Source organism: Chiloscyllium punctatum, chromosome 10 (assembly GCF_047496795.1).
Source record: "Chiloscyllium punctatum isolate Juve2018m chromosome 10, sChiPun1.3, whole genome shotgun sequence".
NCBI classification, from domain to species: Eukaryota; Metazoa; Chordata; class Chondrichthyes; order Orectolobiformes; family Hemiscylliidae; genus Chiloscyllium; species Chiloscyllium punctatum.
In genome coordinates, this window is record NC_092748.1 from 34,625,059 (window position 1) to 34,639,574 (window position 14,516).

General features: G+C 41.8%; 1 protein-coding gene across 6 annotated transcripts in view; it reads left to right on the forward strand.

Annotated features, from left to right (window-relative positions):
- The window catches only part of armc8 (armadillo repeat containing 8), a 113,051-nt gene that overhangs the window by 24,464 nt on the left and 74,071 nt on the right, over positions 1-14,516 (forward strand). For all 6 annotated transcript variants that reach the window (XM_072578892.1, XM_072578893.1, XM_072578890.1 and 3 more), the window contains 3 exons: positions 3,026-3,168; positions 8,618-8,715; positions 9,055-9,147. In XM_072578892.1, coding sequence (XP_072434993.1) covers positions 3,026-3,168; positions 8,618-8,715; positions 9,055-9,147 — 334 coding nt within the window. The remainder of the gene's footprint in view (positions 1-3,025; positions 3,169-8,617; positions 8,716-9,054; positions 9,148-14,516) is intronic.

The following is a 14,516-nucleotide window of genomic DNA, read 5'->3' on the forward strand; positions in this document are numbered from 1 at the left end:
GCTTGGTGGGGTGGAAGGTGAGGACCAGAGTGTTTTGTCCTTGTTGCGTTGGGAGGTGTGGGGTTCGAGGGCAGTTTTGTGAAGTGGAGGAGATGCGCTGGAGGGCATCGTCAACCATGTGGGAAGGGAAGTTACAATCACGAAAGGAGGAGGCCATCTGGGACTGTCTCGGGTGGAATTGGTCATCCTGGGAACAGATGCAGCATAGGCGGAGGATTTGGGAATAAGGGATGACGTTTTTGCAGGAGGTATGGTGGGAGGAGGTGTAGTCGAGGTAGCTGTGGGAGTCAGTGAGCTTGTAGTAGATGTCTGTGGTTTGTCGGTCACCGGAAACAGTGATGGAGAGGTCCAGGAAAGGGAGGGAGATGTCCGAGATGGTGCAGGTGAATTTGAGATCGGAGTGGAAGTTGTTGGTAAAGTTGATGAACTGTTCAACCTCCTCATGGGAGCAAGAGGCGGCGCTGATAGAGTCATCGATGTAGCGGAGGAACAGGTTGGGGTGGTATCTGTATAACTGTAGAAGATGCACTGTTCCATGTATCCAACAAACAGGCAGGCATAGCTGGGTCCCATGCGGGTCCCCACAGCTACTCCTTTGGTTTGGAGGAAGTGGGAGGATTGGAAGGAGAAGTTATTGAGGGGGAGACTAGTTCAGCCAGGTGGATGAGGGGGTTGGTGGAAAGGTACTGGTTGGGAAGGCATGAGAGGAAGAAACAGAGCTTGGTCATGGTCCAGTTTGTAGTGCACTCACCTTTGAGTCAAAAAGTTGTAAATTCCATGTTCTAATCTGCAATTTGATTATGATAATCTTGGTTGACAACTGGTGCAGAATGGATGGAGTGCTGCACTGTTAGAGATGCCATCTTTCAGAGGAGCTGTTAATCAGCATCCTTGTCTCCCCTTTCATTGTCTTTAAGTCCTCCCTTGGCATTACTTGGAAGAAGAGCAAGCAGTTATCCTGGTTGCTAAACTAATATTTAATGCTTGAATCATCATCACAGAAGCAGATTATCTATTCATTAACATATTGCTACTTAGGCGTATTTGCTCTGTGCAAATTTACTACTACCTTTCCTACAATACAACATTGCTATCCTTCAGAAGTGCGCCATTCATTGTAAAGTCTGTCAGTTAGGAAAAGAGTTCCAAAATGACAGTGTTTTTTATTTGCATGTGGAGTTGTTTCCCAACCTTAAACCTTAAGGGCCTGGTTGCAATTTTATGCTAATGCTTTGATGAATTTGTGGGATGTGGGTGTTGCTGGCTGCCCAGCATTTATTCTCCTTCCTTAGTTGTACTTGAGGTAGTGATGAGCGCCTTGTTGAACCACCGCAGTTCATGTGCTGTAGGTTGACCCATAATGTCCTTGGGAAGGGTACTCCAGGATTTCGACCATTTTGACTCGCAACATTTAGGCTCTGTCTTGATTCATTAACTGGTTGGAGTAGTTTATCTGGACCTTTTCTCGTTTCACTCTCAATATCTTAAACTGCTAATATTCACCACTACTAAGGTATGGAAGTATTTTAACTCGATAACTTGGTAATATTAGGAATAAGTCCTTGTGTGTGTATAAGGCTTCATAATTCCAGAGCATGGATTGATTTGGGGCAGGTTGATCATTCAACTTAGAAATAAAGATTTGAAGAAGGGACACTTTCGAATTATCCTCTCACAATCCTTTTCGCTTTCTGTGGGGGTTATGTAGTAAGAGTTGAGTAAAAAAGAGGGTTCTTTGCTGAAATTCAACCTGTGTTACTAATAGTTTTTGGCATAGAGGAAGCCTTCTACTTCTAGCATCAGTATCAACTGCCATATATACTAGAGTAATGACTGATCTCACCTAAGACCAAAGTCTTTGTGCTTACCACTCACTCCATGTTGAAATCAAAGTTGCCCTGGTTTAGATCTCCTGGATAGATTCATAGACTAGCATACCATTGAAGGCAGCTGTTTGACACCTTGTATTATTTTTGAGGGTATGGCATGGGTGACAAACAGCAACTCTCCAACAGCAAAGTGCTAAGAGGTGGTGAGTTTCACCTTTTCCAAATCCAGTGCATGTAAATGTAGACCTCCCCCTTTTCTGTTTTGATAAGCTTAAATCTTAGAAACACAACTTTTAATTGAGTTTCTGCTGTCATTTGTGCAGAGGGATAAAACATTTTCAAAATGTTGCATTAAGCAAGCTAAGTAATATGGCAAAGTGGGAATTTTGTAAAACTTGAATTGCTGTTTCATTTGTGATGTGAGTTTTAATCAAGAGAAATAGACCGTGTTAATTAGCAAAGTTTGATATTTTCATTCTGGTGTATTGTATGTTGGTTGTATTAGGATTCTTTTACAAATGTTAAATGCCATGAATGTCAACATTTTACATCTGATTGTGGAATCTGACAAATTAGTTTAGTTTAATTAATTAATCTGAAACAGTTATTAAATGAAATATGGACCACAGTTTTTGTGACCACTGGTCATATAAGGGGTAAATATACAACTGTATTCTATGATTTCAATTCTTGGTTTACGTTTTGGCCAAAGGAAAGTATTAATGTTTGCAGGATTTTTATACCTCTGGAATTTGGGCATTTGTGTTTGTTGTCTGTCATTAATTGTCCTTGACAGTCAAGAGTTAACCAATGCTTAGATCGAGAGTCACATTAGGTAGGCCAAGTAAGGACCTGAAGGATGGGTTTTAATAACAATTGATAGTTTCATGGTCACAATTACTAGCTTCCAATTATGGATTTTATTATTTAAATTAAAATGCCACCTGCTGTCCTGGTAGAATTTGGACCAAAGTGCCTTGACCATTAGCCTGGGTCTCTGAATTACTGGTTCAGTGACATTCTCTACTACCCTACCATTTCCCTGTAAGTGCCTGTTGGTTCTAAAGAAGTTATATCTGGCCAGTTAGAGAAATCTGCTTGAGTAACTGTAGATATGAATTGAACAATGTTTTTGACTTCAATTTGAATTTAAATACATGTTGAAATACTCTTTTTTTTTTTTTTCTTTTTTGCAGATTACTTTACCTACTACAACAAGAGACTTCAACTGTGGAACTTAAAACCGAATGTGCAGTAGTTTTAGGAAGTCTTGCAATGGGCACAGAAAATAATGTCAAGTCTTTGTTAGATTGCCACATAATTCCAGCATTACTGCAAGGTACTACTATCGTGAAGGAATGTGTGGTAAAGTTGAGTGAACATCATGTTTGATATGAAGCTAAGTGGCTTACATCATACAGCATCGATTCAGCTAGATCAGAACAATCCCAAATTTGGCCTGTATTTTATAGAATCCCTACATGTGGAAACAGGCCATTTGACCCCTCCAGTCCATACCGACCCTCCGAAGAGTATCCTAACCACACACATTCCCCTCCCATTAACTCTACATTCCCCCTCACTAATGCACCTAGCCTACACACCCCTGAACACTATGGTAAATTTAGCATGGCCAATCTACCTAGCCTCCATCTTTGGACTGAGGTAGGAAACCGGAGCACCTGGTGGACACCCACACACACTGGGGGGATTGTGCAAACTACACACAGTCGCCCAAGGCTGGAATCAAACCTGTGTCCCTGGCACTGAGACAGTAGTGCTAAACCCCGTTAGCTTACTATAGCATTCATGTGTATAGTCCCTGAAGGTTGCCACCTAGGTTGTTAAGAAGGCGGGCAGTGTGTTAGCTTTTATTGGTAGAGGAATTGGGTTTCAGAGCTATACCCAGCCAGATAACTTTCAAAAGTTGCAATTGTACTACCCTCCACTACTTCTGCCAGCTCATTCCATACATGTACCACCCTCTGCAAGAAAAGGTTGCCCAATAGGTCTCTTCTATATCTTTCCCCTCTCACCCTAAACCTATGCCCTCTAGTTCTGGACTCCCCCACCCCAGGGAAGATACTTTGTCTATTTACCCTATCCATGCCCCTCATAATTTTATAATCTTCTATAAGGTCACCTCTCAGTCTCCGGCGCTCCAGGGAAAACAGCCCCAGCCTGTTCAGCCTCCCCCTGTAGCTCAGATCCTCCAACCCTGGTAACATCTGTGTAAATCTTTTCTGAATCCTTTCAAGTTTCAGAACCTCCTTCCTTCTACCCCAGAAAAGATTCCAATGATCCAAAAATGTGAATCCATCTCTGATACACCAGCTCCTCAACCATGCTTTCATCTGCTCTATCGTCCTATTCCTGTCCTCACTAGCTCGCAGCACTGGGAGTAGTCCTGATATTAATACTCTCAAGCATCTCCTTTTTAAATTCCTGCCTAACTCTCTCTACATTCTCCCTTCAGAATCCCATCCTTTTCCCTTCCTGTGTCATTGATTCCAATGTATATGATGATCTGCTGGTTCCCTCTTCCCCCTCTGAGACATCGTTGATCCTGACATCAAGGAATCAACGCACCGTTCTGATTTTTCGCTGCTGGGCACAGAAACATCTGTCTGTGCCTCAGACTAGAGTCCCCTAACACAGTTGATGTCTTGGAACCTGAAGTACCCCTCATTGCATTAGAGCCAGTCTCAATGCCAGAAACTTGGCTGTTCATGCTACATTCCCCTGAAAATCCATCGCCCCCAACATTTTCCAAAACAACATACTTGTTTGAAATGGGGATAGCCACAGAAGATACCTGCACTACCTGACTACCTCTCTTACCTTTCCTGGAGTTAACCCATCTATGTGACTGTATCTGCAACCTTTCTCTCTTCCTATAATTGCTGTCCATCACATTCCCTTGCTCTTGGAAATTCCTCATTGTGTCTAACTGTCTCTCTAATCGATCCATTCGATCTGATAGGATTTGCAACCAATGGCATTTATTACAGGTATAATCCTCAGTAATACGTAAACTCTCTCTAAACTCCCACATCAGGAAGGAGAGCATATCCACTCTACTAAAGGCCATTTTGCTGCTTTCAGTCTACAGACCCAGGAAATAGCACTGTCTTATTCCTCTACAAAACACTGCTCCAGGCTAACTTAAGGCTAACTTAATACTTATGGCTTTATTTTTAGGTTTAATCAAGAGACCTAGCTCGATAAAATATATAATCAAGAAAGAACCCACTCTACTCCCTACTGCAGTCTTACTGTGAGGCCACACTTAAAAAATATTCATTTATCTGTTTCTGTGTTGTGACCTCTCCCAAACAGGGTCTTCCAAGATTAGTGGTGAATTTCACGGTTTGTTAATTTTCCAGATGTACTCTGATGTCCAGAGATACATGAATTCAAACCTATTGGACTATAACCTGGTGTTGTGACTTTTAACTTTGTTCACCCCAGTCCAACACTGGCATTTCCAAATCAAGATTATAGAAACTATTGAATATAAGGTTTTTTTTTAATTCCTTCATAGGATTAGTTAAGCAAAACACTTTGTACCTAACCCTAATTATCTTTGAAGGTGTTAGTTACTTGCTGAGAATTTTATTACAAGTGTTAACCTTGATCTTTTTATAAATTGCCATACAATGTTTTTTGCACTGGAAGAGACTATTCAACTTATTGTATGTATGTTGACTCTTTGAGTGAGTGACTCATCGTATCCCACATCCCCAACCTTTTTTCCACAAATGTCCTGCAACGGTTTCACTTTTTAGATATTTATCTGATCCTCTTTAGGAGGCTTGAGTGAAATCAGTCTGGAATGTTCTCTCGTGGAGAGCATTCTTGATCTTAACCACACAATATGAAAAACTGCTTTCCCCCTGTCAGGGTTGCTCCTGTTAATCACTTGAACTGAATTTCCACTGATTTGATTCTTCTGCCGAAGGGAGCAATTTCTCCATGTCACTTGGCCCAGATCTCTTTATAATTTAAAGAAAAAGCAAAAGAACTGCAGATGCTGGAAATATAAACAAAAATTGCTGGAAAAACTCAGCAGGTCTGGCAATATTTCTGCAGAGAAATCAGAGTTAACATTTCAGTTCCAGTAACAGTTCTGAGGAGCTGTCGCTGGACCCAAAATGTTAACTCTGGTTTCTTTTTACAGTTGCTGCCAGACCTGCTGAATTTTTCTGGCAATTTCTTTGTTTTTATCCCTTATCATTTTAATCCAATCTCCTGACTTTGTTTTTCTCCAAGGAATAAAAAAACACCAGTTTCTTCAATCTATCCATGTAGCTGAACATCCTTATTCCTTGAATCATACCCAGGAATCTTTTTCTGCAGCCTCTGATGCTCCAAGTCTTACCCAGTACTGCAGTTGATGCTGAGCCAGGGTCTTATACAAATTAGTTATGAATCTCTTGCTTTTGTGCTCTGTTTCTGTTTATAAAGCACAGAATGCAATATGGTTTATTAACCACTTTCTCAAACTCCATGTGATGTGTGCATATTTGCTACCAAGCAACTTTCTTTTGTCCTGCATCTACTTCAGAATTGAATCCTTTCTGTTGTATTATCTGCCCTTGTTCTTTCTACTAAAATGAATCACTTTCCATGTTTCTACATTGATTCATCTGCCACTTGTCTGCCCATTCCACAGTATTGCCCAAATCGTCTAGAAGTTTCTCACTATCCACTTGGCATTCACAATTCATAATTCCTGCAAAATATTTGGCCTTGCAAATTTTTGAAATTGTGCCTTGTGCATCAAAGTATAAGTCATTAATAGTTGCCACAAAAGCAAGTAGTCTAAATACAGGGAACCCCACTGTATATCTCCTTTCAAGAGTGTTTGAACCTGTAGACCTCTATCTCCCGAGTGAGGAGAAACACTGAGGACTGCAGATGCTGGAGATCAGAGTTGAGAGTGTGGTGCTAGAAAATCACAGCAGGTCAGGGAACATTGAGGAGCAGGAGAATTGACACTTTGGGCATAAACGCTTCATCAGGAAACTTGTCACTCTTTTCCTTGCTGCCACTGTCCATTTTCCGTGGCTTTAGCTTTGTTGGCAATTTTTTTTATTCTTATCAAATGTTTTTTGGAAGTCCACATCCAACACATTACCTTCATCAATCCGCTCTGTTACTTCATCCAAACATTCAAGCAAGTTGGTTAAACATAATTTGTCCTTAACAAAACTATACTGTCTTTCCTTAATTTTTGTCCAAGTTATTGTTGATTTTGTCCCGAATTATTGTTTCTAAAAGCTTTTCCACCATTTCAATGAAACTGAGTTGCTGTGTTATCTTTCCAAACTTTTTTGGACAAACCTGTAACATGCAGAGTTCTCCAATCCTCTGTCACCATCCTTGTATTTCTAAGAAGGAATGGAAGATTACGGCTAACTCTTCACAATTTTCACTCTTGCCTGGAATACATGATTACATCTGACCCTGATTTCTTACCAACTTTAAGAGCACTTAGCCTATCCATTATCTTCTATCATTAATGTTTAGCCCATTCAGCATCTCAGTGACCTGCCCTTTAACTATAATTTGGGCAAATTCTTCCTAGGTTTAACCATACCTGTGCCTTTTGTTCCTAATCTGCTCTACTCTTTTTGCTACCCTTTTGCTATTTTCATACTTGTAGAAGATTTTGATATTCCGTTTTATTTTAGCTGACAGTTTCCTTTCAATTTTTCCCTTGCTCATTTCTCATTTCTCATTTCTATTCTGAATTTTTGTTTTATTCAATCTGGTTCTCATTGTAACATCTACTTAATGTCTGTTATGTACACAGGTTTTCTGCTTTATCTTCATTTCATCAACCACGGAGTTTGGATTTGTCTGTCTTTTCTTTCCCCTTCATGAATGTATCTCAAATATATGCAAGTCTCCTCTTTAGAAGAGAAAGTTCAGTTTTATTTTTTCTGCTAAACTTTGATTGCGGTTTATTTTGTAGATCTGTTCTCGCCCAGTTGAAGCTGCCCTTCCTCCAGTTAATAATTCTTACTATGGATTATTCCATGTTCTTTTCTATTGTGAACCTAAACCTTATGATCATTTCTCCATCCATACATCCCCAATGACAGTTGATCCACTTGTCCCACTTATGCCCCCGAATCAGATCTACCAGTATGTTCTTCATTGGGCAAGAAATATACTAATTTAGAAAATTCTCCTGAACATAAACTCTTCCCCTTTTCTGCCCTTTGCACTATTACTATCTCAGTTGACATGAGGAAAACCAAAATTACTGTTATGACTATCTATCTTGCACACTTATAATTTCCTATTGCATTAGTTCCTTCATCTCTTTGATACTAGCTGTTAATCTATGCAATACCATCTATGTAGTATAATTGTAACTAATATTTCTTGGACATAATTACTTAATTATGGCTATGACTCCTCTGGAGCATTCTCTTCACCAATGCTATTGTTCTTGTTAATCAGTGCTGCAAACCCACTGACATTCTTTCCTTCCAGAAATACCTTGTTATACAGCAGTATTTAGTGCCTTTTTCCACCCTTATTTTGAGCCAGATCTCTGTAACCATAATATAATGTTCTGGTTTGGTCAACCATGGCTACATCTCAGCAACCTTATTAATCTCATTCTGTGCATTCATATACTTGCATAGGAAATTTAATTTGAACCTTAAACTTTTAGCTGTTCTAAATAGTTAATTGGTGATTGTTGCTGAGTTGAAATATTGTAAATCATGGAGTGTAGTAAATCATTCTAACATTTCCTAATCCTGAATTAGGTCTCCTCCTTCCAGACCTGAAGTTTATAGAAGCATGCCTTCGATGTCTTCGCACAATTTTAACAAGTCCTGTGACACCAGTGGAGGTACTTTATACGGTAAGTACAAAGCCTCAGGCATAGGAGTAGGTATAGTTTCCATTTCCATTTTTACTTGCGTTCTTCTTGGCTTTGTTCATTTCATCAAGTGTATCTCACCATGGAGAGTAAGGCCATCATTGAAGCTTTCCGAGAGCTTCTCTCTTATTGTCAGTCACTGTTGGCATGACAACAAAATTCATGCCTCCTTCTTAGCTGTATATGGCTTCTGAGGGGAGGCCATTAAGGAGTGAGAAACTGGAGGGAATGGGAGAAGATGCATGCCTTCAGAATCTAATGTTTGGAAGTTTTAGCATATCCAATAATTTCTTTTAACTTTTGTTTTAATATTGTTCTTAGGATGTTACTGTGGTCCCACATCTCATGTCCTTGCTTAGTAGATCTCGATATACACAGGAGTATATCTGTCAGATTTTCTCCCATTGTTGCAAGGTAAGACGCTTTAAATGTAACTATTTGATAGTAGAGACACAATACGCCAGCAAATGTTTATTGTGGCTTCCTAGGATATTATCAGGTTCTAGATTAGTGGTGCTGGAAAAGCACAGCAGTTCAGGCAGCATCCGAGGGGCAGTAAAATTGACGTTTCGTGCAAAAACCCTTCAGGTACCTGATCTCCTTAACTTCAGGAAACAGAAAAGTCTTTATCAGAGCTTGGTTTTAAACAAACTAACCATAAATGGTTTTTGTTAAAAGCTCTTTTTATCCCTATATTTTCCCTGGCTTCATGTGGAAATAAAGCCTGCCATATAGAAGTTCAGGATGTTAAAAAGTGTCTCATTGTTGCATAAAGTAGCGAATCAGCTATAGGGTTCAAAAGGTAGCTGACCCAAAAACGATAGCATTTAGTTTGTTTCAGACATATGTTGCTACTTTCATATTCCTTTGAGCTTGGAATGTTATGTGGTAGAAGCTGGATTTAATCCTGGAGTTTGTAACTAGATAAAATTTAACAAATAAAGCATTATCAACAAAAGCATGTCATGTTGTAGTCATCCTGTATGAGCCAGGTGAGGTCAATGAGTTGACCGTCATAGGGCAGTTCAGTGGTTAGCACTGTTGCCTCACAGCACCAGGGACGTGGATTTGATCCAAGCCTTGGCTGACTGACACTGGAGTTTGCATGTTTCCCCTGGGTCTGTGTGGGTTTCTCCCAGGTGCTTTGGTTTCATCCAACGGTCCAAAGATGCGCTGGTTAGGTAGATTGGCTATGATAAATTGTCCAGTGTCTAGGGATGTGGAGGTTACGTGGATTAGCTGTAGTAAATATGAGGTTACATGCATAGGGTAGGGGCCTGGGTTTGGATGGGATGTTCTTTGGAGGTTGACACAGACTAGATGGGCCAAATGGCCTCTTTCTGTGCTGTAGGGATTCTATGATTCTTTCTTTTAGCCACTATAAATTGACTTCTGAAATGCCGAAAAATATTTAATAAGTGGCGATGGTGGAAGGTGAGAACATGATCAAAAAGACAGTAGATAATGTAAAGTTTGAGGATGATTTTGAAAGTGTGCAGAAGTGTTGTACGTTGAAGGAGAAGGTTTGAGCTGAGGAACCAAGTGTTTCTGCTGCCAATTATGCAAAGTAGGGAGAGAGAGGTTATGCATACAAAGGCACTTGCTAGCACACAGGGCTTAGTTTATATAGTCAAAAAGTGTGGTGCTGGAAAGGCACAGTAGGTCAGGTCAGCATCCGAGGAGCAGGAGAATTGATGATTCTGGCATAAGCCCTTCATCAGGAAGGTGGGGTTGGGGTATAGGGGCTAAGAGATAAATAGGAGTGGAGAGTGGGTCTGGGTGTGGAGAAAAGGTAGTTGGGAAGGCGATAGGTAGATGCAGGTGGGGGTGGTGGTGATAGGGTGGAGTGGATAGATGGGAAGGAAGATGGACAGGTAGGAAAGCTTAAGAGAGCGGTGCTGAGTTGGAGGTTTGGATCTGGGATGCGGTGGGGGGGAGAAGAGATAAGGACACTGGTGAAATCGATGTTGCTGCTGTGTGATTGGAGTGTCCCAAGGCAGAAGAGGCGTTCTTCCTCCAGGTATTTAGGTGGCTAGGATTTGGTGGTGGAGGTGACTCGGGACATGCATGTCTTTGGCAGAGTGGGAGAGTTTGTGGGTAATCCAAGATGGAGGATGGGAAAACTTTGTCATTGCACACATTGGTACCAACGACATAGGAAGGGAACAGAATGAGATTCTGAAGGAAGAATATAGAAAGTTAGTCAGGAATTTAAAAAGGAGGTCCTCGAGAGTAATAATATATGGATTTACTCCAGTTGCTGCGAGCTAGTGAGGGTAGGAATAGGAGGATAGAGCAGATGAATGCGTGGCTGAAGAGCTGATATGTGGGAGAAGAATTCACATTTTTGGATCATTGGCAACTCTTCTGTGGTAGAAATGACCTGTACAAGAAAGATGGCTTGCACCTGAATTGGATGGGGTCTAATATACTGGCAGCGAGATTTGCTAGAGCTGCTCTGGAGGATTTAAACTATTATGGCGGGAGGTGGGACCCAAGGAGATACCGAGGAAAGAGGTCAATGTGAGACTGGTACAGTTGAGAAAAGAAGTGAGTCAAACAGTCAGGGCAGGAAACAGCAAAGCAGAGAACAAGGTAGGACTGATAAATTAAACTGCACTTATTTCAATGTAAGAGGCCTAACAGGGAAGGCAGATGAATTTGGCATTGTTAGGAACATGGGATTGGGATACCATAGCAATTACAGAAACATGGCTCAGGGATGGACAGGACTGGCAGCTTAATGTTCCAGGGCGCGTACACTATAGGAAGGTCAGAAAGGGAGGCAAGAGAGCAGGGGGGGAGTGGAGTTTTTGATAAGGGATAGCATTTCAGTTATACTGAGGGAGGATATTCCCGGAAATACATTTGGGTGGAAGTTATTTGGGTTGACCTGAAGTAAGAAAGGGATGATTACCCTATTGGGATTGTATTATAGACCCCCTAATAGTCAGAGGGAATTGAGAAACAAATTTGTAAGGAGATCTCCGCTATCTGTAAGAATAATAGGGTGCTTATGGTAGGGGATATTAACTTTTCAAACATAGACTGGACTGCCATAGTGTTCAGGGTTTAGATGGAGAGGAATTTAAGTGTGTACAAGAGAATTTTCTGATTCAGTATGTGGATGTACCTACTAGAGAAGGTGCAAAACTTGACCTCCTCTTGGGAAATAAGGCAGGACAGGTGACTGAGGTGGGAGAGCACTTTAGGGTGAGCGACCATAATTCTATTAGTTTTAAAGGATAGACCAGATTTAACAGTCAAAGTTCTAAATTGAAGGAAGGCTAATTTTGACAGTATTAGGCAAGAACTTTTAAAAAGCTGATTGGGGCAGATGTTTGCAGGTAAAGGGATGGTTAGAAAACAGGAAGCCTCCAGAAATGAGGTACCAAGAGTGTAGATAGTGTATTCCTGTTGGAGTGAAAAGAAAAGCTGGTAGGTGTAGGGAATGCTGGATGACGAGAGAAAATGAGGGTTTGGTTAAGAGAAATAAGGAAGCAGATGTCAGGTATAGACAGGATAGATCAAGTGAATTGTTAAGTATACTCCGACTGCCTTTATACTGTAAGAGGGAAATCAGGAGGGCAAGAAGGAGACATGAGATAGCTTTGGCAAATAGAATTAAGGAGAATCCAAAGGGTTTTTGCAAATACATTGAGGACATAACAGTAACTAGGGAGTAAATAGGGCCCCAAAAAGATCAGCAAGGCAGCCTTTGTGTACAGCTGCAGGAGATGGGAGAGATACAAAGCGAGTATTTTGCATCCGTGTTTACTGTGGAGAAGGACGTGGAGATACACAATGTGGGGACGTACATGGTGACATCTTGAAAAATGTCCATATTACAGAGGAGGCAGCGCTGGATGTCTTGAGATGTGGATAAATCCCCAGGACTTGATTTAGGTGTACCCTAGAACTCTGTAGGAAGCTAGGGAAGTGATTGCTGGGTCTCTTGCTGAGATATTTATATCATCAATAGTCACAGGTGAGGTGCAGGAAGACTGGAGGTTGGCTAATGTGGTGCCACTGTTTAAGAAATGTGGTAAGGACCAGCCAGGGAACAGTTGACTGGTAAGCCTGACGTCGGTGGTGGGTAAGTTGTTCGAGGGAATTCTGAGCAACAGGATGTACATGTATTTGGAAAGGCAAGGACTAATTAAGGATAGTCAACATGGCTTGGTGCATGGGAAATCATGTCTCTCAAACTTGGTTGAGGTTTTTTGAAGAAGTAACAGAGGATTAATGTGGGCAGAGCAGTATAGACTTCATGATCTATATAGACTTCAATAAAGTGACTAAGGGGCAACGTTTTCACTTAGAGGGTGGAGATTGAGTGGAATGATCTGCCAGAGGAAGTGGTGGAGGCTAGAACAATTGTGACATTTAAAAGACATCTGGATGGGTATATGAATAGGAAGGGTTTGAAGGGATATGGACCAGGTACTGGCAGGTGGTACTAGATTGGGTTGGGATATCTCATCGACATGGGCGACTGGACCAAGGAGTCTATTTCTGTGCTATACATCTCTTTGACTCGAAGTTGTTGGCCACACGGCAGTGGGGTTGTCTGGTCTGTGTGTCCTGGAGATGTTCCCTGAAATGTTCTGCACGTTGGTGTCCTGTCTCCCCAGTGTAGAGGAGGCCACATAGAGAACAATGGACGCAGTAGATGAGGCCATAGGGTCATAGAGATGTACAACATGGAAACAGACCTTTCGGACCAACCTGTCCATACCAACCAGATATCCCCACCCAACCTAGTCCCACCTGCCAGCACCCGGCCCATATCCCTCCAAACCCTTCCTATTCATATACCCATCCAAATGCCTCTTAAATGTTGTAATTGTACCAGCCTCCACCACGTCCTCTGGCAGCTCATTTCATACATGTACCACCCTCTGTGTGAAAAAGCTGCCTCGTAGGTCTCTTTTATATCTTTCCTCTCTCACCCTAAACCTATGCCCTCTAGTTCTGGACTCCCCGACCCCAGGGAAAAGACTTTGCCTATTTATCCTATCCATGCCCCTCATTATTTTGTAAACCTCTAAGGTCACCCCTCAGCCTCCGACGCTCCAGGGAAAACATCCCCAGTCTGTTCAGCCTCTCCCTATAGCTCAGATCCTCCAACCCTGGCAACATCCTTGTAAATCTTTTCTGAACCCTTTCACGTTTCACAACATCTTTCCGTTAGGAAGGAGACCAGAATTGCATGCAATATTCCAACAGTGGCCTAACCAATGTCCTGAACAGGAAAATCTCTGATAGATGTGCAAGGACCCTTTCAAGCGTGGACTTAACGAGGGAGTTGAGGAGGGAATGGCCTCTGTGGAATACTGATGGGGTGGGGGCCAAAATATATCTCCGGTGATGGGGTCTGACTGTAGGTGGCAGTAATGGCAGAGGATGATTGGGGTGGAAGATGAGGACTGGGAAGGAGGTGGTGAGGTGGTGGTGTTCTATCCTTGTTGCAGTTGGAGGGGTGGAGTTCAAGGGCAGAGGTGCAGAAACCGGAGGAGTTGCACTAGAGGGCATTGTTGACAATGTGGAAGGGAAATTGTGGCCCTTCAAATAGGAGGCCATCTGTGATGTTCTGGAGTGCAATTGCTCTTCCTGGGAGCAGATATAGCAGAGCAATTGGGAGTAAGGGATGGCATTTTGACAGGAGTGGGGCTGGGAGGAGGTGTAGTTCAGGTAGCTGCGGGATTTGTTGGGTTTGAAATAGATGTGTGTTGAGTCTTAGTTTAAATAGCCTGAAGATCACTGGCTGTATTTGTAAATTA